Genomic DNA, 26,211 nt, shown 5'->3' with positions numbered 1-26,211 from the left:
AGCCAGATCCAGCTGTAAAAAGCTGGCCAGCCATCACGGCAGGGCATGCGCAATGGAGGACCCGCAGCAAGAATCCAACAAGTGCGGCATGGAACTGCCACTCGGCTCCCGTCGCCTCCGTTCGTTGGACTTCCAGACCCCGGTGGCATAGGAATTTCACCATCCCCCCGTGTCCGCCCATTGCAGTGCTGGGGGTGGGTTTTCGGTTTTCGGCTTTCGGGGCGTCCTTTGGCTTTGCTGGCCACTGATACCGTTAGCAAATTCAGTCACACCACGGCCAGCGCGCAGTAAGCAACATAGAACACGACAGGGCGCAGCTGGAAGCCCCCAAAAGAGAGAACCTGCAACACGATAAAGCCAGGGGAAGCGCAGGAGAGGGCAGCAGAAACCCAAAGTTACAGTTACTGTTGTTATTTTTTTGCTGTTGTTTTTTTTTTTTGATTGCCAAGAAGAATCGGACGTAGTGTCAGTGCTAAGAGTTTGCCACAAAAATGTAAAACCAAACCGGAGAGCCAAAAGACCCAAAACAAACATATAACAATAATTAGTGATCTAAGGTAAGTACTAGGGCTAAGAGCAATTGCCAAATAAAGAAAGTATTTATGAGTGTGTATAATAACATGGCTTTGTTGCTGGAGTGTGTGTGTGTGGTGAGTGTGTGTGTGTGTTTTTTTTTCGGTTCGTACTTAACGATTTTTCCAGTGACCTTGTTGCGTACGCCAGAACGTACAAATTCGGTGTATATATATGGATCTGTGTGTATGTAGCCTGCTTAGCCTTGTCCTCCCCCTTTTATCCGCATTCCTCTTTCTCTATACAAGTGTTCGAGTGTTGTATTTCTGCGCACACATCGTCCAGTGTCCATGTGTGTGTGTGCTTTCTGGGACCAAAATTTCCGTAGCATACTTTTCAGGGCAGAGCAAACAGAGTCGGAATTTATGCGGGAGTTTTCGGAGGCCGAACAGCCAAGGCATTTCACTTAGCATATTGCCAGTTCCCGGGTTTTTTTTGTTTTTTTTTCTGCCTCGGCTTCGCATTCCAAGCGCCACAGCTGGGGTCGCGATAATAGCCCCCAAAAAACATGTACCCATAATTGGGCTTGATTGCCGTTATTCAGAATAGATTTTGTATCGAAATGGAGGAATGTCTAGGGTCTCTAGCCATTCTAGCATTGTGTGTCCTAGCAGAGGCTTAATTATCCTGTCATAATAATTGTCAGAACTCCCCGATTCTATCGGTATAGGCTCTACTGTACTGTGTGCCCGGGGAATGTTAATACCCCAATGATAAGGCCATCGAGCATCAGCAATTGTGGCCTGGCCTTGATGTACGATATGATGTACTCACATACATACATATGTATGTAGGTATGTCCTTCTGGTGATGTGGCTTCGGCCTGTTGTCATGCTTGGGTTGGGAATGCAACTGCCGAGCCCTTTATTGATTTAATGATACCACGTAGATAGCGTCGCATCTACATGCCGCCTTTCAAGCCCAGCCACGCCTCCTGCAGCGGCACGTGCAGGACCTGAAAGAGGAGAACAAGTCAGCCAGTCATTCACACCGGCTAGAGGGGGGACGGGTAAATGGAAATTGCCGAGCAGAGGAGCCGGAGCAGGAGCCAGGATAACTGGCGGAGTGACAGACAGCCCCAAAAGAATGAAGGACTGAATGACGGGACGCCCACTTAAAGTGTCCTGAGTGGTGACAGGAGAGCTTTCTTTTTTTTTTATTATTATTATTCTTGTTGTTCCTGTTGTTGAGGAGAAGAATCCTTGCTGGCGTCTTTTTCTTGTCTTTCCTGCAAGGTGCTTAATTCAGCGAAAAATTCCATAGCATACTTTCGAGCGGGGCCCCAAGGCGCTTGCACAACGCTAAGCTTGCGTCCTGGCTCCTGGGAGCATTTCGCATTTGCTCGCATTATCCTGGAATCTCTTTCGAGTAGCATTGTTATGGGATTTTATTGTGCAACGGAAACAACAGCGCTACAAAGTGTATAGTAGATTTCCCATCCAAGTTTGTGAAACTTTAGAGCAAGATGTGGGAATAATCCTTGTGGTCCTCCGACATACTGGGGGAATTGCCTGGCAGACAGACACACATGTGTCTTGGCGGAAGCTATAAACAGATATCCTTGCCACGACACTCGAAACCCCGCAATCAAAACGCAGGCCACGCGTCACATCTCCGTTTCCAATGGCTGGACTGGGATGGGATGGGATGGGCTAGAATGGACTGGGCTGGTCTGGGATGGATGATTTCATAACAACGACGTTGACAATTTTTCGGTTAATGACAGTTTCACCATCCTACCCTCTCCAGTGTCTATTTTTAGCTCCGATCAGCTCGACAAGTGGCATTTGGACGCCTCTGACAGCCATCAGTAGGGCTGATGTCATTCCGCGGAGTCTGATGTCCGTGGGTGGCAGGACGTAGGGCATCCTCCCTTTATTGCTGGCCAATTGACGGGGGAAGTAACTGCATCAGTAGCCTTGACATGATTCGCCCTGACATGGAGTGGGCGGCTGCTGGGTGTTTAGACGATAGAGGTCCTGATGACCAAAAGGAATGTGTGCGAACTTTTCTCCCTTGTCCTTGCACTCGAAAAAAAGAAAATATATAAGCACCTTGAGAGGTTTATTTTCTACTTCAATTTTGTGTTGCATGAACAATAGTTAAGCTCCTCCTCCCGGCACTTTCACAGACCGACGGTAAGAGGATTATAAAAAAATACACAGTTAAGTCCTTGCATTTGATAATCTTCCCCTTGATTGAAGCACTTCTGGCACTCGACTTTCTCCGAGTGCAAGCTGCTAGGCAGCCGGGATGCTCGGGCTCAGTGATGGATGTGCTGGTGACGGTTGATGTGGACTTTAGTTCGTGCTTTTCTCTGTCCTTGGCGCTCCACGAGCTCCACGTGGCGAATTAGCGAGGGATTCGCATGCCATTCCATTTAGACTTTGGCTGACGTCAATGGGGATTTGGAATTTGTGATTGGGCCACTTTAAAGTACTCCAGCTTTTGACATTTAATTTGCCAGAGGCTTTGTGCCACAGAGCCAAGGCACAGCCAAGGTCATCCGCCAACAAAGAGGAGGCCACTGACTCGCCTGAACCCGAAAACGCCGTCCTGGGGGAGCTGTTGTGCCCCGAGTCGATTAATTTGATTTCATGCAGGGATTCACGGGGGAGTGATCCGCTTAAATGGCCAGTTTCGAGCAGAAAAAGCAGACCCGTAAATAATTTAGCAGCTGGGAAATTAGTTGTTGCAAGTTGGGCTTCTAACTAGAAAAGTTTGAATGAAAATTAAAACCTTGAGAGGCTCTAAGCTTTGTTCTACGTGATGCGCATCCTTGGGACGAAATAATCCTTGAACAAATAGTCCCGTTTACCAGCCCTGCCCTGCCATGCCCTGCCTCCCGTCGTGTCGCAAGTTTCATGCTCTAACAATTATTCCCACAGCCACAGAATCCAAGCTCAGGATGTCGGACCAGCAGAGAGCCTCCCTGTGTCCCCGTCTGGTGGATTACATGGCCATTGTGGGGGCCCACACGACGCCGCCCATGCCGAAGGGCCTCCAGGGTCTCAAGGCCCCGCCCGTGCAGGTGGGTCTCCGAGCTGCTAATCACAAGAAACTCTCAAGGACTTTGTCCAAATTGCTTCTCCTTGCAGGTGCCCGATCTGCTGCGACGCTACCCGCCCTCCGATCATGCCGACTTCCCCCTGCCCCTGGACATGGTCTACTTCTGCCAACCGGAGGGCTGCACCAGCGTGGGACCCCGGCGCACGGGTTCCGCCATTCGGGACATGACCTCCTTCGTCTTCGCCCTGACGGACAAGGACTCGGGCAAGACGCGCTACGGCATCTGTGTGAACTTCTACAGGCCCATTGAGCGTCCCAGCTCGGCGGCCGGAGGAGCGGGAGCGGGAGGCGACCGGTCAGGCAACGGTGGCGGCCACGGAGGCGGCGGTGGAGCTGGAGGCGGTGGCGGCGGCGGTCGTGGCGGCAGGCGCTCCTCGGCTTTTCGACGCGAGTCCTGGCGGAAGAGTATGGAACGCAGCTCGGACTCCGCTTTTAGCAGGCAAGTGTTTTGTTTAAATTTAAGACTTTAAAGTTTTATTTCATTAATTTTTAAACAAGCTGGTCGTTTTGGTTTTATTTCATTAAAATAATACCCTTTAAATGTTTAAGTTTGCATTGTTTTTAAATGCTTGACCAAAATGACCACCAAAATAGCTTAAAAAATCCACAAAATTGGCCCAAACGCCCGTCTAACGCATTTCAAACCATTTCCATAATAGTTACGGCCTCTTAACTACTTCTAGCGACTACAGAAGTAACGTAGCGCCCAGCGATTCGGACCGTGAACTTACCTCGCGCCGCGACTCCGACCAGCAGCGGCTGCACCACCAGTCGCAGCACCACCACCAGGGCCATCACGGCCCACCCGGCCACCCGGGTCACCATCAGGTGCCCAAGCTCGGCCTGATGGCCCCCTCGGCGGACTCGGAGTCGGGTGGCAGCCACTCGCCCTCGCCGCGCGCCTCTCGGAAGCGGACGAAGCTGCGCAACCAGTCGCTCACCTCGCTGTGCATCATCTCGCACCACCCGTTCTTCACCACCTTCCGGGAGTGCCTGTTCATCCTGAAGAAGCTGATCGATGCCTGCAACGAGTCCTCCTCCCCGAAGCGGGTGGGTGCCTCCCAGAAGATCAATCGGGACAATGTGTGGACGGTGCTGACGGGACATGCCAGCGAGGCTACACCCTCGATTGTCCTGCACGATGTGCGGGAGATCGAGACGTGGATCCTGCGGCTGCTCTCTACTCCAGTACCAGTTCCAGGTTCCACGAGGGTGGAGGTGGGTGTTCATAACTCATACGCACTGTGAACAGAATGTGGAACTAATAATTCATCTTCTAGGTGGAAGTACTCTCCCCCACGGTGCACGAACCACTTCTTTTTGCCCTGCCCGACCACACCCGCTTCTCCCTGGTGGACTTTCCCCTCCACCTGCCCCTTGAGCTACTCGGCGTGGAGACCTGCCTGAAAGTCTGGACCCTGATCATGCAGGAGAACAAGGTGCTGTTCCAGTCTCGGGACTACAACGCCCTCTCCATGTCGGTCATGGCCTTCGTCACCATGCTGTATCCCCTAGAGTACATGTTTCCAGTGATTCCGCTCCTGCCCACCTGCCTGAGCTGCGCGGAACAGTTGCTCCTGGCACCCACACCATTCGTGATTGGTGTGCCGGCCTCTTTCCTGGTCTACAAGAAGAACTTCCGGTGGGTTACTCAGTTGGACAGCAAAGACCTCAGACTCTAACCGTTCCTTGCAGTTTACCGGATGATATCTGGGTGGTGGATCTGGACTCCACCAAGCTGACGCCGCCAACCGGGGGCTATGAGGAAATACCACCGCTACCTGAACCCGAGGGCACCATCCTGAAGAATCACCTGAAGCAGGTTAGTCACTAGATATATCCACCGTTGAGTTATTTTGTACATAACCTTATGACAGATATCGTTTGGAAACACATTGTTTTGGAAATTCAACAGACCATAGAATAGAAAATGGAAATCTTCCGACTAATTATATTTTATTAGCGAACGATGGGATAAAATAGTGGACTAACTTTGTTTGGAATTTTACAATTTTTTTTTTTTGCACTTCTCGGTTTACATTAAAATTTGGGAACTTTTTCCAGACGACTTCAACGCATGGGTCTGTATGGGTAAATGAAATGCAATCGTAGTGGGATGTCCTCGAGCTTCTGGAGATCTTTAAGGTCACTTGGTTGGGGACAGCCACTCACAGTGGATTGTCGAGGGTATTCTGGCAGGTCTTCAGTAGCTGGTTGCAGGTGGTGTAGAGACCTGCGTCCAGCTGCGGCAGCTCCTGGTCCTGGTCGGCCTCAAGGAAGCGCTTTAGCTTGTCCACCTGGTTGCGCATCTTGAACACAATCCCCGGCAGCATGGCCGTTGCCTTCTTTACCACCTGTTCCTGCACATGGAGGCGCCGCTCGTTGGCGCCCTCGCATCGGAACCGCTCCAGCCTCTGCTGCTCCAGGTCTCGTTCGTGGTCGTAGTGCTCCTTCTGCTGGAGCATGTGCTCCAGGAGAGCGCGGTGAACGATCAGCTGCTCGACGCGGGGGTCCGTGAAGGTGGTGTCTGAGGGGCGGCGACGGAAGCGCAATCGGGCCCGGGTGCGGGTGGTGCTGGCCTGCACGGTCGACAGGAGGGCGATGTGGGGACTGTACATGGCTCTGACTAACTCCGGATTGGACTCGACTGAGCGTAGAATTACGAAATGAATGCGACTCTGTCGGATTTTTATATGATATTGAAAGTCTGTCGGTGGAAACCTTCTCGTGTGGAGGTCTTGAGGAAATGAAAAGGCCGAGCCTGCTTTTTGTTGAATTTCCAAAACTCAAAACATAGGTGTACTAAGTTTTAAATAATATATTACTCTTCACACTGAAACGCTTTTTCACATATATCTATGTATATGTATATGTATGTATCTATGAGCCAATATAAAGGTCTCTGCTTTGGGGAGAGTATCCCTCCATGGATCCCGAAGCAGATTCCTTCGAGAGCGTCGATTACCTATCGACGCTACCGTTATCGCTGTCATATGTAATCGTTATCGTTGCTCCACTCTCAACTTTTGGTGTGATTATTTTCAATGTACATTAATGATATCTATTCATATGGAGTACCGAGGTCCAACATCGAGAGAGTCATACAACGATTTGTTTATTGTTTGTTGATTTCGTAAGCCCCGAGCCCCAAACACTTGTACAACTCTCTCTCTATCTTCTCTCTCTTTTTTTCTTTATTTGTGTTATATGCCTCTCTTTCTGCCTATCGATGTGTGTCCATCTCTGTCTACCCACTCTAATGCTATACTTTTGACACTCATGCATTATCTGTTATATGATACTTGTTATACTCGATCACAACTTGAACTACAACAACAATCAACTACTACTACTACTACTACTACTACTCCTCCAACTACAACTACCACCGATACCAATCGATAACATTCGATAACAACGAAACTCGTTACGGCAGGCTATGCTACTGATGGATGAAGCTGGACTTGGTGTAAATATCGTTCGTTTGGTTTCTCGTTTATCGTTATATTTGAGTTGAAACCGTTTGTACATACGACATAGCCCATTATACTAACTCGTACTAACCTATACTATATATCGAATATATCGAATTTGTGTAAAATATATCTAACATAGAACTAACCGCATGCATACAGTCACTCTGCATAGTCATAGATCCATTAACCAGTCGGAAATGGGATATGGGAAGGGGAATCCTCGGGTTTCCCTCCGATAACTTCTACCATTCTATCTCCCTCTCTTTCTGTATCTGTATCTATCGTTCTCTCTGTCTTTAGTGTTCCGAGTTCCGTGTGCATGCCCTGTCTCTCTCTTATTCTTGATACTTTCCCTATCAGAGCTTCCATAGAAGTATTTGAATCAAAACTAACCAATAACTGATGTTAAGATGTAGCCTAACCGACCCCGGAAACCCCTCGAGTCCTTGTCCTTGTCATTTAGATATGGCTAGTGTAGAGCCATGTGTTCTGCTTTGTCTAATCTATTGTCCTGAACTCCACAGGCTCTCACCTCGATGACGGCCACCAACCAGGCGGTGTCCTCCCAGCAGCTTTTGCCCTCCGTGCGGGACAGTCTTCAGGAGCCGCCCTTGCTGGGGTAAGTATTGTTGGGAAAGCTAAAGGTAATGAAGGTAATACTATAGGTTATGACTCCTCAGGGTTTCCCAAGTCCGGCTGCCACTGCAAACGCCTCCCCACTCGGCCCAGGCCAGCCAAAGGAACTCCGTGTCCGCCCAGGGCACTATCAGTTCCCGACAGCCCAGTCCGATGAACTCGCCGGCTCTGAATCCCTTCGTATACGGCACAGACGTCGACTCCGTGGACGTGGCCACTCGAGTAGCCATGGTGCGTTTCTTTAACGCCCAGAATACGCTGGCCAACTTTGCGGAGCACACGCGCACCCTGCGCCTCTATCCGCGTCCGGTGGTCGCCTTCCAGATCAATAGTTTCCTGCGGTCCCGGCCGAGGGCCTCCCAGTTCCTCAACCAATTCGCCCGCACCCAGGCCGTGGAGTTCCTGGCGGAGTGGTCGCTGACCCCCACCAACGTGGCCTTCCTGCGGGTCCAAACCGGAGTGATGGACCCTATGCAGGTGGGCGACAAGCCCAAGTGGTTCGCCCACGCCCTGACCCCCATCCGGTTCTCTGTGTGGGACGACGGCAGCTCCCTCAACGGTGCCCTCCGCTCCCTCAAGCAGCTAGAGTGCCAGCCCACGGACGAAAGTGGCTCCGACTCGGAGGGAGCGGACAGCAGCAGCTCCTCGTACAGCTCTCTGAGCGACTTCGTCTCGGAGATGGCCTCCTCGGACCTCTCCCCCAGTCTACACGATGTCTTCGGCTCTTACAACCGGCCGCACGTGGTGCCCCAAACCCTCTCCTCCAACCTGGACCCCGCCCTCGTTTACCATCCGCCCAGCAAGCTGCAGTACCCCGAGGGCATTCATGACGGAGCCACCAGCAAGAAGGAAGAAGAGGAGGAGGACGAACGGGCCGACTCACCGGTATCCTCCTCGTCCAGTCGCTCCGACCTCAGCTCGCCCAGCTTTAATCGCGACTCGGAGTTCGACTTCCAGCCGAAGGGCGGTGCCCAGGCTGGGGTTCCTGGCTCGGGAACCGGCGGAGGTGCTGGCTTCGAACTGGCTACTCGGCTGGAGGCCACCATAAAGATGGCCAGCGTGGAGCAAGAGGCTGAGCCGGACTCCAGAAGCCCCAAGGTGCCTGCGGGCAAGCTCCAGCGTCATCCCAGCGATTCGGAGCGTCACGAAAAGAAGCTACCGGTAAGAGGGCGATAGAACTTCTCAATGTGTGTCCTAATTCTTATGGTTTTGTAGCCACCACTTACTCCGCCGATCAAGCAGCCGGGTGTAAGCAACATCCTGGCCAGGACGGGCAGCTCCGGATCCAGTTCCAGCAGTCCGGGTCGCCAGAGCTCGCAGAGTTCGCTCTTTGAGAACTTCGCCTCGCACGCCAAGGAGCTGGTGAGGGAGACGACGCGCCAGAGCAGTCAGGAGGGTCTCCTGGCTCACGTGGACAAGGTGGGTCTTGGGTTCTGGGATGTTCCGGATGATCCGGACCCCGAACCGATAATGGGTATTGATGTGCCGATGTTGTGATCTGTTTTCCTTTCTTTCGTGACTTATTTTCCATTTTTCTTTTCCATTTTGTGCCTTGTGCCTTTTTGGTTTCCGTTTTGCTGGTTGTTGGTTGATTGACACTGATATGTATGTACCGTACTGTATACCGTACTGATACTTGAAACTGTAGCATGCGCAGGACGAAGATCTTGACGACAAAATGCGTCATACCTTCGAAAAGGTTGGTACTCCCGCCGCACTTACTCCTCAACTCCATTCCTTATTTTCCAACAACATGTTCCCAATTGTAGCTCACATTCCACCACATTCTTCACTCAGACCATAATGATTCCTTGTCCCTTACACGTCACATCTTCTCCTGCCTGGAGACGTCTCAGCTCCATCCTCATCCTGACATAACCCTTCACCAATCTAGTCATGGGATTCGTAGAACCTTGTAGTTGGGATTTGGGGAACTGGTAGCTTTGCTTTGTTCATGTGTAGATTGAGTTGCCTCGAAGGAAAGTATTGATTCCCTCTAATCCTTTGTTGTTTCGGCTCCACAGTTCACGCTGCACGCCAAGAAGGCGGCAGGCGAGGCCTCCAAGCAGGCCCTGGAGGTGTCCAAGCAGGCGGCGGGGGTGAGCAAGAACACCCTGGAAGACCTCACCTACGTGGGCAAGTCCACCCTTGGCGATCTGACGAAGACTGCCAAGGAGGCGGCCACCAAGAAAGGCATCATCAAGATCGAGGATCACCATGGAGGTGCGCCGTCTTCAGTGGGTCCTGGGGGATCGGTGCCTCCGGCAAAGGCTCCGCCCGGATCCCAGCTGGCCACCCAGAAGCAGGTCCAGCAGAGCGGCGGAACCGGAGGCAACAACTTCTTCTCCTCCATAGGCAGTGACTTCAATGGTCTGGCCTCCTCCACCTCCACCATGTTTTCCGGGATGTTTGGCAAAAGTAGGTCTTAAATGAGGTATTTTTTAGGAACCTAGGAACCTAATCTAATGGTAATCCCACAGAGAACCAGCAAAAGCAGGCTGCAGTGCCTCATAAAGCACCAGTGTCCTCCGCGAAGACAAAGACCGGAGGGCTCAACTTCGACCCCTTCCCGGGCAGGAAGGGCCTGGTCGAGCGCACGCCACTGATCAAGCACTCGGGTCCGCGGCAGACGCAGGAGGAACTGACCCGGCAGCAGAACCAGGAGCGCTCGCACAGCAACGCTGAGAATCAAGCCTTCTTGAAGGACGTCACTAACCAGGTCCTGGCTGGCGAAGGTGTGGGCTGGCTGAAGCTCAACCGCTTCAAGAAGCTGATGGAGGACGAGTCCTACCGGACCCTGGTGCTCAGCAAGCTCAACAAGACGCTGGACAAGAAGATAGCCCCCGACGACCACATCGACGACGTGGTAAGTACATGGCCTTGAGAGTCCGAATCGGTAAATGCTAATCCTGGACCCCTTTCAGTGCGTCACCAAGCCCGTTTGGAAGGGAATGCTCAAGTGCGTTCAGGCCATTGCCGCTGGGTTGGACGTGACCTTCGGAAACTTCGGTTTGGGCGGCATGGCCTCCGTCTTCCAGCTGATGGAGGTGGCACACACCCACTACTGGAGCAAGGAGATCAATGATGGCAGCGACATGTCCTCCAGCCTCCTCTCCAGCCACGCCGCCAGTCCAATGGGCAGCCGGGAGAACCTACGCTCCCCTAGCTCTCCCAACGGCTCCCACTCTGGGCTGGGCAGCGAGTGGGCTTCGCCCCAGGAGTCGCGCAAGAGCTCCACCCAGCTGCCGCCCTCAGGAGCTAGTGCCGGAGGCACTCCGGCTGCCAACCGACGCCTGTCCTCGGCGGACAGCCAGGACGGCCAGTCCACGACGGAGATGTTCAAGGACATGCTGTCGCAGAAGAGAAGTGCCTTGAAGAACATGCTCACCTCGTTCGACTCAGATGTAAGTGTTGCCCTGCTTTGGGGTCACCAGTAGCTCCTTAGTCCTCGTCCATGCCCATTCATCATGCCAGTTGTGTATATCGTATCGTACTGTATATCCGTATGTGTAGCAACCGCTTAATCGCATCTCAGTATATAGCTATTGCTAGATATAACCAGTATTTATCAATATATAGCATAAGTATATATCTGGCGAACCATAACCGCAATCGTAATCGTAACGTACTATATAGTATTTCGTAAGCGTTATCGTAACCGTTACCGTATCCCTGTCCCGAATCCATCTGTTTCGATCCGATCCGTATATCCGTACTGTTTCTTACAATCGTGTGTGTGTTTTTGGGATCCCTAGGCAGCCGGATCTACGGGCGCGCTCTCCGTGGTCAGCGATCTCCTTCCGACCGGCAGTCTGGGCGTCCGCTTGCCCTCCAGCTGCCGGTCCACGGTCTCGGACACCGAGTACGAAAATGTAAGTACCTCGCAGGCAGGATGAAGCTCTGGTAGACCTCCAAGAATTAGCCCTAAAATACCGAATGAATCCCCGAAAAAATTAGTCCCCGAAAATTCTTCCCGATCGTATATCTCAGACCCCGATAATAGAATCCTGCCTTATCAAAACCTGACCTTGCAGACAACCACGTCGAAGGACTCGAAGAAGAGCACCGGAAACCTTTGGTCCGGCAAGTCAACACTGAGCGCCGGCTTCCGGTATACGGGCGGACACCTGATCAACACCTCGTCCTCGCCCTCCCCGGACAGTCCCCGGGTGTACCTGTTCGAGGGACTACTGGGCAAGGATCGCCTGAATCTGTGGAACCAGATGCAGTTCTGGGAGGACGCCTTCTTGGATGCAGTTAGCCAGGAACGTGACATGATTGGAATGGATCAGGTGAGTCCTAGGACTGAAGTCATCGGACTTTTTGGAGACTCATTTTATCCTTTGCAGGGCCCCATCGAGATGATGGAGCGGTACAAGTCCCTGAGCGAATCGGAACGCAAGAGGCTGGAGCACGACGAGGATCGCCTGCTCTCGACCATGCTGTACAACCTGACGGCCATCCTGGTGATGCTGAACGTCAGCAAGGACGAGATCCGGCGCAAGATTCGACGACTGCTGGGCAAGAGCCACATCGGCCTGGTCTACTCGCAGGAGGTGCACAATGTGGTTGATCAAATCAACAATTTGGTAAGTAATCCATTGTCATCCTACCAAGACAATCTCAAAGAGTCATATTCTTTATTTTCCAGAATGGCAACGACATTGACCTGAAGCCACTGGGCTCGCGGCTCCTTCACCGCCAGAGCTTCACCGTCCACCAGGGCACGGACGTAAACGGACCGCTCCGGTTCATGGAGGTGCGGGACGACGGCCTGGTGCTGCGCTCGGTGGACGGTACCATTGTGGAGCGCTGGTGGTACGAGCGGCTGGTCAACATGACGTACTCCCCAAAGACCAAGCTGCTCTGCCTGTGGCGCCGCAATGGGGGTCAGACCCAGTTGCACAAGTACTACACAAGGAAGGTATGATGCTCCGCACACGTTCTGGGTATCGTATACCTCATAAATGGTTCATTTTCAGTGCAAAGAGCTTTACAATTGCATCAAGGAGGCAATGGAGCGAGGTGGCACGCCCACCAATGTCCCCGAACTGGGCGGAGAATTTCCCGTCCAGGATATGAACACGGGCGAGGGCGGCCTGCTGCAGGTGTGCCTCGAGGGTGTCGGTTTGTTATTCTCCAATAGCAAGGTGAGTCCTTCTCAGATCTCTCTGTTGCTCCTTCTCTCTCGCTCTATCTCTCTTTCTCTCTAAGTCGATCGATGATCCCTCACCAACACTTGGCACACACACTCACACAATCACACACACACAGACACAGACACAGACACATAGAAACATTAACACGCGTATCATACTAGTATATGTATATGTAATTTTTTTTCCTTACCAAAATATATATGAAACGTCATCAAAATCACCTCCAAAATCGAATCCCCCCAAACCAAATCCATAATCTATTGAGTACAGACACACTTTATAGACCCAAGATCGATTTTTGTATCCTAGAATACCCCGTCAGACATCACAGTTGGTGTTGCCACGATAGAAACCCTCCCAGAAGAGACACTCGCCTGTGAATGGGATTGGTTGTCTCGAATAAATCAAGAGATTAGCCTTAATTAGCAGTTAGGATGTGTAATTTATTTTGCTTTTGTACAGAACCCGAGATAAGGGATATACCCGAACATATCCCATCGATACATACTCTTCCCACTCTGTCTTTAACTCAGTGATTTATTTTCCTTTTGTTTCGTTTCCATTTCCGTTTCCGTTCCATTCCGTTTCGTTATCGTCTTGGTTTCAAACTTATCGCTTTTGTTAAACTTATCGATTTCTGATAATTTCCTTGTTGTGTGTGTGTATCGACTGCATCAAGATCAAGGACCCTCTCAATATACATACATCTATCTATATGTATAGGCATACATATACATACTATATATACTATATATACGATATTATGTTTGGTTTTCAGTTCATGCTTTTCCGATATGTCTAACTTATGTACCCGTTATGCGAATGAACCACAGTCACAGATCTCTAGGAGAGAAGTAGGACCCGACAGTGTCTATTTATTCAAAACAAAATCTATAACCGAGTCTGGCTCACGAATATATATATATATATATATGATATATGATGACATATCTGCTTTCCAGGCCGGAAATGTCTCGATCTCTACCGTTTCCTTTCGAGAGTTTCTTTTTGTGTTTTGGCCCCCAAAACCGGAACCCGAATCCGCATCCGTATCCGATTCCGTAATCCTATCCAACTACGTATTATCTCTCTATCTCTCTCTCTCTGTCTCACACACTATCTCTCTCTCTCTTTGTCTGTCTCGTTCTAACTATTTGTTTTTTTGTTCCGTTTATTGGCTTTGGTTTTGGCATTTTTTTTACTCGCCTTCTTAAATATCTAGTTATATTATTCGTAAGACATCATACGATCCACAAATCGAATTAAAAATAAAAAATAAAAATAAACAAAAACCGAATCTATTATCTTATCCAATCTCTTATCGATCAAGTGAAAGTATATATGAAAAAAATCAAAAAAAAATATACATATATATTATATATGCAGAAAAATCCATCTATATCATTCCCATATATTGTGCTAGTGAATGTACTGAATGCTGTATTCATTATACTCTCTATTTTATTTATTATCTAACCGATTCAATGATAAAAAAACATCAAATCAAAATAGCAAAAGACCAAAAACAAAATTAAGAAATCGCATTTCTCCTTTTCATTCTTTTCGATTACGATTGACATTCTTACGATCCTTACGTTTGGTTACTTACACTCACCACGTTTGATATTTGTTGATATTGTCATCTTACTCTCATCCTATTTGTCTTGATTAACTTTACCGATTATTTCGATTACCGATTACTGATTAACGATTTGTATCGATAGAACAAGCAATCAAACTTTGTATGTATTCCCAAAAAAAAATAAAAAACAAAAGATCCCCTCATTCCCACATGAATCTAGGTATTACTTAAAATAGGTAGACAAAATACGACCCTGCTCCCTGTACATATATCGACTATAGAATATCTGGGTTTCGATCAAGCGGATAAACCGGTTTTGGGGGGATACCAATCCGATAACTTGTTAAGTTCTTATTGCTTATCTTTTTCTCGTTTAACCCCTAAATCCCTTTAAAGCTCATCCCTCCCAATCGAATTTATGTGTTTATGTGAAAAACGAAAAGAAAATGTTATAAAATGCTTAACGAAAAATAAGTTCAAGATGAAAGTATTCTAAGCTGGTAACTTTTGAGATGGTCCTTGTGATAATTCCTCCAAAGTTCTGATTTCTTATTGATTTTTGCTATTTGTTTTTTTTTTTATAATCTCTTTTACAAAATATGGATAGATATATAGAGTGAATATATATGCTTCCGTCTTTCTTCTTTCTCTAACTTTTTTCCCGGTGAATGAGACTTTCGTGAGCCCAGAAATTTCTGTCTTACGTCATTCCGAGTCCCATTGTAATTTAGTTTCCGTTTTGTTACTTTTCTGTAGCGTTTTTTTTATTCATTTCTTATGCAATAATTCAATTTCTTTAAATTCCTAAGTATGGTAACAGAAAACAAGTACAAATCACAAAACGTAATTTAAGTTATCGTAGCCTTGTCCTACCCATGATATCTCTCGATTGTTACCGATTACCATTATCGATTACCGATTATAAAGCCAAAACCAAAAATCAATCTAAAAAAAAAAAATCCCCTCAAATGTCCCCCCCGTCTAAGCAAACGACTCTAACATAACAACAACAACAACAACAAGCACATTTCATATCGTTTCTATTTAGTAGATACTACCAAACAAAAAAAATAATCAATTAAAAATCCAAAACAAAATTCGCCAGTAAATTAGAACCAAAAATCGAACAGAGAAAAATCTGTAAAAAAAAAAACTAACAAGCAACTAAAATATACGATTGAAAAGTTTTTTAAAAACAAAGTCTTATCAAATTTCCTTTTTATAATTTTCTTTGTTGTTTGTTTAATGTTCTCTGTCGAACGCGGAACGCTGCACCGCTGCTCGCTCTCCCTCCTTTGTGGATACCAAAAAAAAAAAAAAAAAAACTATATATATTATATATACAAAACGAACAAAAAAATCAACCAAAATATTACGTTCCGTCTCGAACCGAAACCGAACTGATCCGAAACGAATTGCATTATTCCAATGATTGGTCTACTTCTCAAACGCAAATAAAACGAAAAATAACTAACAAAATCTATGTAAAAAAAAATAAATACGATCTGAAAATGTCTGAAAATACGATAAAGGATTTCGAGGTATTGAAATGAACAAATTTCTTGTTATATTTGAATTTAAATTTATAAGCAACTATTGTTCTTTTAACGCCCTGTCACCCACCACTGCCATCCCATCCACCAGATCCCTCACTAGTCAACCCCAACCACCCAGTTTCCCCAACCCCCCTCACAACAATAAAAAAAATTAAATAATAATAGAATATATATTTTAGTTTGCGTTGCTTTTGAGTTTTAACTTAACACTTGATTTATCCTTCTCTTTCACCAACCAAACAAAAAAAAAAAAAAAAGGTAAAAACAAAAAGTATACAAAATCTCTGATATGGCATTGATCAGTTGATAAAACCAAAACCAAGTAGTTGATATTGAATTTAAGCATTAAGCCGAAAATAATATATATACCATAATGTATATTATTTACCTAAATACATATATATTTTGTGTTACCATCTCTTTTGACTCTCTATCTCTCTAACCCAACTGAGATTTTCTTTTTTGAACTGTTGGTTGATTGATTGATTGATTAATTGATTGATTGGTTGGTTGGTTGGTTAGTTGGTTTGTTTGTTGAATTGAACTTGATTGAATTGAATTGAATTGAAACTGAGCCGTACACTTTGTATACCTTACTGCAGATTACCAATTACCAACTACTGATTACCGATTACCGATTACCTGTTATTGATTACTGATTAGCAGATTACCATTTATCATTTTTCGCTCACAGTTCACTTTTGATTTAGTTTGTTATTTCACCCCGTCACCAGCGATTACTGTTACTGTTCATTTTTGGTGTTAGCCAGATCACACTGTAGCCCACTCACACCCACACTCGAGCCTGGCCACACTGAGGTGCCGAAATGACAAGCCTGGTCACACTGTGGTGCCAAAACACCCCCAGCTTCGAGCCCCCGAGCATGCCACAGTCCGTCCGATACCGAAACCATCCAGGCACCTAGCTTTACGTAATTCCCCCTCAATTCTGTGAGGACTTTGCATATACACATGGTTGTGCTGTTTCATTCCCTTAGTTTTTTGTCACTTTCTGTTCCATTCTGTTCCGTTTCGTATTGTTATTTTTTGTTAGCTGGGGCCTGAGCTAGTTGGGCTTCTAACCCGGAGCGAACTCCCGAGAATAATAACCAGACACGAGCCTAGGATCTAGTCACATTTTTTTTTGGTTTTGTTTGTTTGCGCTTAGTACTACGCCGCAGAGTGTGCCAGACGACAATTTACCGAGTTACCAACCATAGACAATACAAAGTTTCCTTAGTGTTGATTTTGCCTTTCAGTTTGCTTGTGTAGCGTTACTTGTATGACAAAGATTGCCCACCAATCGTAGTTGTAGTTTACCAATTAAGTGAATAAATGAATACCAATAATAAATACCAACAAAATCTTAAACGAAGCCTAACTCTTAGAGAAAACGAACCCTAGAAACCCTTAAACCTAACTGACAAACCTAATATAAAAACCACAAATACTAAACTTGATTTCAGACTCTGATGCTTTGCCTTGAACAACGTATCTATAAGATGTATCTGAATCTGTCCAGGCAGACTTCTTTCTCACTCTCTCTCTGTCTCTCTCTCTCTCTCTTGCTGTCTATGTGTTTCACTATCTCTATTGTTTCGTTTCCAGTTTTGTTCCATCTCTATGATATCGAAAGTATCGCGCTTGAAGTAATCGACGCCCGAATGTCGCTCTCATTCGATTATTTCCGTTAGTTATAATGGTAGTGCCACATGTTGCATGCCGTTACATGTGAAGCCCAATGCCTGACCCTCTTCATCACTTCCATCCTGTCATCCTCCCATCAAGCAGTCCCTCCCATACTAAAAAAAAAAAAACTCTAAACTAGTCCAGTTCCCCTTTCTGACTTTAAGAGGGCTTTAATTGTTCCCCAGGGAGTATCCTGTGAAGTCTTTTTGACGTCTCGTCCTGCAAACTAACTTGCTAGATGCCTTGGAACGAAACATCCCCACTTTTGTTTAAGTGTTTCGATTTTTTTCTCTATAGAGCAACTATAAAATGAACACACAGAACACCCAGACACCGAACACTGTAGCTTAATTTACAATTAGTTGTTTTTGCGTTTTGTATTAGTGCGATTGGGGTTGCTCAGGTGAACAACTCTCGTTAATATGTATTACCATATACTATATAATATGCATAGAGCCAACGCCTTCGTATCCAAATCCAAGCTACTTAGTATACGACCATCTCACAAGTGCTAATTAGAATCCCCGATCCCTCGAACAAAAATTTACTAAATAATTCCATAGCCAAACCAAGCATACATATTGCCAAATATATATGCCTTAATATAACATAAATATGGAACCAAAAAACTAAAAAAAGAAAAACAAGATTTTTGGAAAAAGATCTAGTTAACCAAACTTTTATTTAATTTTGCTGCATTCTCAATCTCTGTTCTCTATCGGTTTTTCTGTTTCCTTGAGTTCCGTTTTGTTTCCTTTACCATTCATTTCATATATCCTTTTTTGGGTTCGACTTTGTTCCATTCGATCCTTGCGCACTGTTAACCGCCAAATGGCCGAATGCGGCCCATGTACATAATGTGAATGTCGTTGACTGTACTTCTCACCCCAAGCGCTTACGTAGCATTTAGCATTTGCCTGCCTGCCTTTGTTTTGATTCCATTTGGTTCCGTTGGGTTGCCTTGCATGCTGTTTTTACTGATTTTCTAGTTGTATACACCTGAAAATGTCATTAAGTAACTAATTGAACGAATATCCCCTAAGATATGCTCCCTCCATTTTTATTTGTCACGTTTACTGTCTCTCTCTCTAACGCTATCTAGCTATCTATTTCTCTCTATTCCCCTGTAAACCCCCTCCTCAGTTGAACAAAAAGTTGTTTTGGTGTGAAAGCTTTTTGATTTAAACCGCCTTATGCCTTATGATTTGCTTTCCGTTCCGTTTCCGTTTCGGTTGCGTTACGTTTCGTGTCTTCCGTTTCGTTCCGTATCCCTTTCGTTACGTTACGTTACGTTTCGTTTCGTTCCACTCTTGCGTTCTGTTCCGTGACGGAGCCTTGAACCCAAAAGCAACAAAAGAAACTGCCAGTCAGTCGCAGTGAAGCTTAATTGACTCTCTTTTCCGCCCGTAATTTCAGTTCTTCGTCCGGCTGGACCACATCCGCAAGTGTTTTACCCAGAAGGGCGGCATCTTTGTGCTGGAGGAGTACAGTAAGTACTGTATATGCCAGAATAGCATTCTACGAGTACCCTATCTCGATGCATAACTGACTTTGATTGATTTATTTCACTTTTTTCTCTAGATCCCAAAACGCGCAATCTCATCCAACGGAAGTACCAGTCAAGCATGGTAAGTACTGCGATCTCGTCACCCCAACTCACCACAGCTCGCCACCACAGCCATGGTCACACTACCACTTGCACTGTTTCCATAACTACGGGACTGTACATAAACATGCTTAGGCCTATCGTGATTTGCAGATTTTTGTACAATGCAGATCCATTTGCTCCGATTATATTCGCTTATATCCATCAAGAATATATACATACGTGGAGCACTCTCACTTTGTATTTGGCACTTTGCACCTGATCCGACACCTTTGTACATTGTATATACAGATACTATATATATTGAGATAATCTCTTTGATTTTTCCGTTTTTTCTTTTTCATTTTTCGGTTACCTCCGTTTCCGTTCTTTGCATTCGTTTTCTGTGAATATATTTCAATGTCAAACAACGACAACAACAACAACAACAATGCCTGCAACAACCAAACACACCACACGAACACACCACCAACACCACCTCATCAAATCAACAAATCATCTCGCAAACCGAAAACACTGAAAAAAAAAATATGATATAACTGAAACCCAACGAAATTATCGAATCTTGTAATTGAAAAAACAATCAAAATGTATGCGTAATTGAAACCCAAGGCGGCGGAGATCGTACTGAGCTTCCATCGGGTCACATCCGTGCAGTTCGCCTACATCTGCCACCTGAACGCGGCCAGCCAGCGAGGTACAGTCGGCGCCAAAAAGCAGGCAACCGTCCGGGGGACGACGGAAGTGGAACAGCGTCTTCAAGTGCAGCCACCAGGGAGTGCCTAAAGCGAGTGCCTAATCCGAATGAATATGAATCAAATCTATGTGCCTATGTAAATAAAATCCAAGAATCCTCTTTTATGTATCTACTATGTCTGTAAAACAGCGACACTGCAACCACAATCGAAACATTCAACATTAAACAGAAGCCTTTTAATTTTTTGGTTACCTCTTCAGTTGATTTCCGTTCAGTTTGTTTTCAATGTTTGCAAGAAGCATGCTTTTCGTGGCTTGTTTGTGCTTTGTTGTGTTTGTCCAAGCACCACCCCCGAACCACACCCACACACAGCTCATCATCCAACAAACAATACAAAACAAACAAGAACGAATCCTTTTTGGAAGCCCTCGAGCTTTAAAATCACGTATACGCTCCGCAGTCCGATCAGATTTGCTACTCGGTGCTGTGCGTCTTCTCCTACGTGGCGGCTGGCCAGGATCAGAAGAAGAACCCGGTGGTCATAACGCCCCAGATCCAGGACATTCACGCCCAGCAAAAGCAGAAGCATCAGCAGCAGCAGCAGAAACAGCAGCCACATCCTTCTCCACAATCTCATCCAGGACCTTCGGCGGTGTCTACCCCGCCCCCGGTTCAAGCCAAACCCAAGCCCCAGGCAGGATCGGGAGGCAACATCTCTATACGGCATACGGTGCCCATGCAGAAGCCCACCATCACCATGTCCACGGTGCAGCCTCAGGCTAGGATGCCCCTGCAAACGGTGGCTCCTCCTCCTGTGGCTGCTGCGCCGCCGCCGCCCGGAAAGCTGCCCCAACTGCCGCCACGGGTACCCTCCCAGCCCTCCACCGAGAGCTTGGCGTCCATCAGCTCGCCACCACCCAAGCTTCGGACCGGACCCCCGCCAGCCATCCCCCCACGTACCGGAGCCATCGCCCGCAGCGGATCGGTGCCGGCGGCCACCCGGGCCTTCGTCCGCCAGGCTTCTGCCAACTCAACGCCTCCGCAGTACACGCCGCAACCACCACCGCCCTTCGTCATACCCAAGCGGCACGGAGGCGGCCTGGCCCGAGCCTCCACCTTGTCGGCGGCTCCGGCAGCCGCCTCCTCCGGCTCCCCCTTCGGCCATGCCCATCCGCAGGCGCAGCAGCGCGCCAGCCATGGCAGCGTCGCTGCCTCTGTGCTCCAGTCCATGCCGGAGACGGAGCCCGGCTACGGATCTGGCTCCGGCTCCGGCTCGAGTTCCGGCTCCGGGTCGGCCGCGGGCTCCATTGCCAGCGCCTCACCGCTGGCCCACCGCAAGCACTGACGAAGGAGTTCGTTCTTCAAGTTCGGAGGGGGTGCCGCCGCAGCCCCAGCAGGGGGCGGGGGTGGCGGACCAATGGGGGAGGAGCCGCACCCCCATCCCCACCCCCGTCGCGAGGTGTGCCGCACCATTTGCATACCGTGGCTGTGATCCAAGAGGTCACCGTCGCCGCAGGAGCCGTTTCGTTCGAGTTAACTTAGCTAGAAAAAGGCCAAACAGAAAGGACCTCCTGGAAATCCTTGCAGTGACTGAAATACGGTATATATTTATTGTTGAAAGTATAGGTTTTAGTTGAGTAACAATATTTTAATCGTGGGATAGACGAGTGTTTCTTGTTGAGAGTTTTAAAAGTATATGTAGAGCATCCTTTTCACTGCAAGGTGCTCCGGTGGTCCTGTGGCACATTGTTTCTATATGCCAGTTATGCTATATACACATACATATATACAATTATGAACTATATTCGATTCTAGCCAAATCATATCATTAGCCGCATTAGCCGCTTCAGTCACCAACTACGCCCCATAGACGAATTGTTTCCTGCTAAGCTTTAAGGCAGATGGCGCCACTGAAAACCAATTTACTCGCTTTACCTACCTATCTATAGATCATAGAACATATGGGGACTCGACTATGTAATCGGGGCATATTGTATATATGCCCAGCAAGGGCACAAACCACAAACAGAAATTGAAGGCAATCTAGTTAGGGATATAGTATACTACACCAGGTAAACCCCACACCCACATACTATACTGTGTCTGTGTGTCTACGATCAGAAATCTATATAAATATAAATATATATATATTTGTGGTAAAGGAATTTAACTAGTTCTACAAGTCTAACAAATCCAAACAAATCTAAACCAAATCCAAAGGGAAGGGAAGAGGACACGAAAGCTTAAGGTATAAAGCCCAAGATCCTTGGGAGTAGGGGAGTTAATCTTTTAAGGAATTGTCAGGGAACATTTATGGAAGAGGGGGACTCCGAGGAGAGCAATACGCATGTCTGTCATATACAATACAAGATATATACACATCTATATATACTATATAATATACATACCGAATAAATAACTATTTTTGTTTGCTGGTTCTGGATGTTGACAAAAAAAAGGAAGATTATAAGAATAAACCAATAATAATATTGAATCCCAGCACCCATAAATACACACATATATATATATATGGTAAATGTACCCCTAATTGTGTATATACCAAACTATATGATCGATTGATTGTATTTTTCAAAGTTCAAACAGAATAATAAACAAAACAAAGAAAAGTGTGCCGCTTCCGTGTAATCTTTACAACTTCCCAGGCTCGGGGGGTCCAAGGTCGTCGTAGGGGGTCCACAACCCCCACTACATGGGCGCTGATAGCCCCCTGGCATGATTTCCCAAAGACCGCCCATCGGGGCCCGTCAAATGCGTCACTTTGCTGGAGCCGATTGCCCAGCCACCTGGTGTTTACAATAGTTCTGATTATTGTTTTAGTATTTTATTAATTTATTACCTAAGTATATACATAGTTTTAGTTACAAACGAGGCCAAACAAAAAAAAAAAAGGGAGATAATCGTAGTAATCGTAGGAGAATCATGCTGAGTTTGTGGATTCTTTCTCGTCACGCGGCAGAATCCGCAGGTGGATGCCATTGCCGCTCTTCATCACAATCTCGGCCAGGGGGCGAGGCTTGTGCTCCTCGTCTGGCAGGAAGCGATAGCTTCGCAGGAGCATGGAGAGCGAGGTCTTTAGTTCCAGCATCGCGAATTTCTGGCCTAGAATTATAGAAAAGGTAAGAATGATTATTTAACAAAAACATGACATTGGAGATTCCAAACCCCATTGACCTTCAGGTCTTATCTGTGTCTTTGTTAAGACTATAAATAAAATCATATTTTTTTTAAAATATGCGACATAATCAATGATTTTGAGCTAAAAATTTCCGCTAGTTATTTTTAAAACACCAGACAGATAAGAACAGAAAATAGGCAATCTCCCAAAATAGAAGAGAGATTCCAAAGAGGAGTGTTTCGAATAGTAACCCACCTATGCAGTTCCTGGGACCCGCACTGAAGGCGGCAAAGGCGAACGGGTGAATCTCCTTCTCGTTGAGGAGGAATCTGTCCGGATCGAACTTCTCCGGATCCGGGAAGTTCTTGGGGTCGCGGTGCACCATGTAGAGGAGACAGCTGATCGCTGTGCCCTTCGGCAAGGTCATCTTGCCCATCTGTAGGTCTTCAAGCAGCTTGCGCGAGAAGAAGGGGACGGCGGGGTAGATGCGCAGCGACTCCTTGATGACCGCCTCCAGGTAGGGCATCGATTCCTTCTCGCGGCCCTCCATCTCGCAGGCCTCCTCGTAGGCGCGCTGCTGAACCGCCGCGTTCTTGGACAGGAGGCTCAGGGTGAAGGCGATGGCCGAGCTGGTGGTGTCGTGACCCTCGAACATGAAGGTGTCCACCTCCTCCCGGATGTCCGTGTCGCTTAGCTCGGCCCCGCCCTCCATTTGGGTAAGCAGGAGCATGTCGAGGAAGGCCAGGCGCCGCTTGCCGCCCACGTCGTCCTGCTCGGCCTCCGGACGGGACTCGGCCCGCTCCTGGAGAAGCTGCTCCCGCCGCAGCCGGATGACCCTCGTTGTCTCATCGTGCAGGACCTTCAGGCAGTTGTCCCGCTCCCGGCCTGCCTGGGTGTACTTGAAGAAGACGTTCAAACGCTGCCAGAATGAGAAGCTCTGCTTGTGTAGAACACGGCAGATCCTGAGAATTGGATGGATTAGTCTTGCCCAGGACTACTGAAGCATCAACTTACGTCTGGACTGCCCTCACGTACTCCGAGTCGCTCTGGAGCTGGGCATGCTTCTTGATGCCCATCGCCGTCTCGCAAATGGCGTCCAGGGCGAAGAGGGTTATGTAGGGATAGATATCGAAAGACTCTCCGTTGGCCTTCTCCTGCAGGCGACGCACCAGGATGCGGCAGTTCTCCTCCATTGGCTCCTTGAACTCGCCCAGGATGCGGAAGTGGAAGCCCGGGGTGAGGAGCTTCCGCCTCCTGTGCCAGGACTCTCCTCCATTGGTCAGCAAGCCCTTACCCAGCCAGGGCTCCAGAAGCTCGTAGTTCCTCGACTTGGTCAGCAGAGTGTTGTTGCTCAGCAGCTGCTTGATGTCCTCGGGATCGCTGAACAGCACCGTGAGGTCCTTGCCGAACCAAATGCGGAAGACGGAACCGTGTTTCTCGCGCATTTCCTTCAACCAGTTGAGGATTTCTTCAGGGGAGAAGGAATAGGGGTTCCATTAGGAAACACAGTATATAAAGACTTAAAGTTATATCAACACCCACCTCCTTTCTTTACTGTGGCTATAAGTTCTCCAATGGAAGGTCCTGGCAGCGTGTTGGCGAACCTGTGCATCCTGAGGAAGTTGAGGATGCGCGGTAAGTAGCGCAGGAACAGGACCCAGAAGGCGAAGGCCAGCAGCGCCAGAGTATTCATGTTGGAGCTTTAATTACTTATGGACTGAAAGCCAGAAACCTGTTGCACTTTGGCTATCAAGTGGGTTTAGTCGTGGGCAATTGTGGTTCTGGTGACTAGGTAGCGGAGTGCTTTTCGCAACCGCTCGGCTTTGTGGCTCGTTTACAACTAATTCGCAGTCGCCACTCGAAAGCCACTTTCTGGGTTCGGGTGCGATCCGATCAGATCAGACTCCGGCGCACTGGAAAGGTGCGGCACTGTGAATGCCCTCCGGTTATCTGAGGATCCGCGGAAGTAGAGGTGTCTGCCCCACGAATCGGGTAGATGACAGACCCCGTCGCCGGAGCGAGGTCTCTGCCCTCTTCCGAAAAAAGCACTCGGATCTGCTCCTGACTCGGATCAGGCGATCTAGTTTCTCCCAAGAACCGTTTATAACGACGCCATCAAAGGCCCAATAAAACATTGCGCAGGCTGGCTGATTAAACCAAAGGTTTAAAGTACACACCCGAAAAGCAGGTCATTATCAAGAAGAAAAAAACCCCAAGGGGGCCTAGCCACTTAGATTATGTTGTAAACAAACTGATAGTCGGGTGTAAGACCTGCTTCACAGTGAGCATACTCTCCGAAAACAGAGGCCCGATCGCCAAATCGGGGATACGAGGTACCAGACTACATATATTTGTATGAGAAAAGCATAGCCGGTGACTGACAAACGAGTTCTATTGCAGCGTCAAGTGCAGTTGCAATGCCAGTTGACGTTGACCCACTTGGCTAGATTACATTATTAAATGATTATAATAAAATATTAAAGGCAGGGGTGTTCAAAGATGGCTGATGCACAACCTGAGCCCAGAAGAACTGATCTACTTGACTTGCAAATTAGGTAATAGTGTTTTATCCCTTGAAGCACTCTTGAAGATTAGAACAATGTTTTCAAAGGTATTAATACTAAGCTCATATATGATAGTTCTAAGTAGACTTATAGTTCTACAAACATTGTTTTTAAATCTAATAATCCAGTGTTTCTTAAGCTATTAATCTAGTGGTTATAGCTATTAAAATTCTGTTAATTGCTCCCCAAATCTGTAACCCACCTGTACAAACTCGAAGGTGTATCTGCTGATAGCCCCCATAAAACACGGCTTTAATCTGATTGCAATTATCACTAGCCCCGACCCCAAGTGGCAATAAAGTTACGAGCAAAGCTTATCTCTCTGTAGTTCACTTTTTATTTGAATTATAGGTCTTACTGCTAACTTGGCAGTTGATGCACATTTTTAAAATTGCTTTTACGAGAAAAACGCTTAATTGACACGTTTGTGTATAATATTTTTAAAAACGTGTATTAATTGATTTTTAT

General features: G+C 47.4%; 3 protein-coding genes across 3 annotated transcripts; 1 reads left to right on the top strand and 2 right to left on the bottom strand.

Moving 5' to 3' along the window:
- The first annotated feature begins 210 nt into the window (after positions 1 to 210).
- On the top strand, positions 211 to 22,670 carry Rab3-GEF (Rab3 GDP-GTP exchange factor). Its single transcript, XM_070280316.1, has 21 exons — positions 211 to 557; positions 3,462 to 3,604; positions 3,672 to 4,081; positions 4,335 to 4,860; positions 4,923 to 5,284; positions 5,338 to 5,464; positions 7,643 to 7,737; positions 7,799 to 8,915; positions 8,970 to 9,173; positions 9,403 to 9,453; positions 9,779 to 10,172; positions 10,235 to 10,620; positions 10,679 to 11,158; positions 11,510 to 11,626; positions 11,789 to 12,046; positions 12,104 to 12,343; positions 12,406 to 12,678; positions 12,737 to 12,904; positions 19,157 to 19,229; positions 19,322 to 19,368; positions 20,504 to 22,670. Exons 2-21 carry the CDS (start codon positions 3,482 to 3,484, stop codon positions 21,386 to 21,388), a joined length of 6,336 nt encoding a protein of 2,111 aa, XP_070136417.1. The 5' UTR covers positions 211 to 557; positions 3,462 to 3,481; the 3' UTR covers positions 21,389 to 22,670.
- On the bottom strand, positions 5,582 to 6,393 carry LOC108122764 (uncharacterized). Its single transcript, XM_017237520.3, has one exon. The coding sequence runs from the start codon at positions 6,258 to 6,260 to the stop codon at positions 5,811 to 5,813; it is 450 nt and encodes a 149-aa protein (XP_017093009.1). The 5' UTR covers positions 6,261 to 6,393; the 3' UTR covers positions 5,582 to 5,810.
- Positions 22,671 to 22,869: 199 nt separating the features above from the next.
- Cyp4s3 (Cytochrome P450 4s3) lies at positions 22,870 to 25,040 on the bottom strand. The gene is made up of 4 exons (XM_017237680.3): positions 24,722 to 25,040; positions 24,194 to 24,647; positions 23,435 to 24,141; positions 22,870 to 23,163 (listed from the first exon to the last, which is right to left on the bottom strand). Exons 1-4 carry the CDS (start codon positions 24,870 to 24,872, stop codon positions 22,982 to 22,984), a joined length of 1,494 nt encoding a protein of 497 aa, XP_017093169.1. The 5' UTR covers positions 24,873 to 25,040; the 3' UTR covers positions 22,870 to 22,981.
- Positions 25,041 to 26,211: the final 1,171 nt, after the last annotated feature.

Source organism: Drosophila bipectinata, chromosome XL (genome assembly GCF_030179905.1).
Source record: "Drosophila bipectinata strain 14024-0381.07 chromosome XL, DbipHiC1v2, whole genome shotgun sequence".
Classification (NCBI taxonomy): domain Eukaryota; kingdom Metazoa; phylum Arthropoda; class Insecta; order Diptera; family Drosophilidae; genus Drosophila; species Drosophila bipectinata.
Note: the sequence above shows the minus strand (reverse complement) of the source record. Positions and strands in the feature narration are given on the sequence as shown.

Bases quoted from the DNA above. Each gene is read 5' to 3' on its own strand.
- Rab3-GEF (XM_070280316.1), top strand. From the start codon at position 3,482: ATGTCGGACCAGCAGAGAGCCTCCCTGTGTCCCCGTCTGGTGGATTAC. The intron at 11,627-11,788 runs GTAAGTACCTCG...CTGACCTTGCAG, and splicing joins CGGACACCGAGTACGAAAAT to ACAACCACGTCGAAGGACTC. The intron at 12,679-12,736 runs GTATGATGCTCC...GTTCATTTTCAG, and splicing joins ACAAGTACTACACAAGGAAG to TGCAAAGAGCTTTACAATTG.
- LOC108122764 (XM_017237520.3), bottom strand. From the start codon at position 6,260: ATGTACAGTCCCCACATCGCCCTCCTGTCGACCGTGCAGGCCAGCACC.
- Cyp4s3 (XM_017237680.3), bottom strand. From the start codon at position 24,872: ATGAATACTCTGGCGCTGCTGGCCTTCGCCTTCTGGGTCCTGTTCCTG. The intron at 24,142-24,193 runs GTAAGTTGATGC...TCCAATTCTCAG, and splicing joins TACGTGAGGGCAGTCCAGAC to GATCTGCCGTGTTCTACACA. The intron at 23,164-23,434 runs GTGGGTTACTAT...CTATAATTCTAG, and splicing joins GGGTCCCAGGAACTGCATAG to GCCAGAAATTCGCGATGCTG.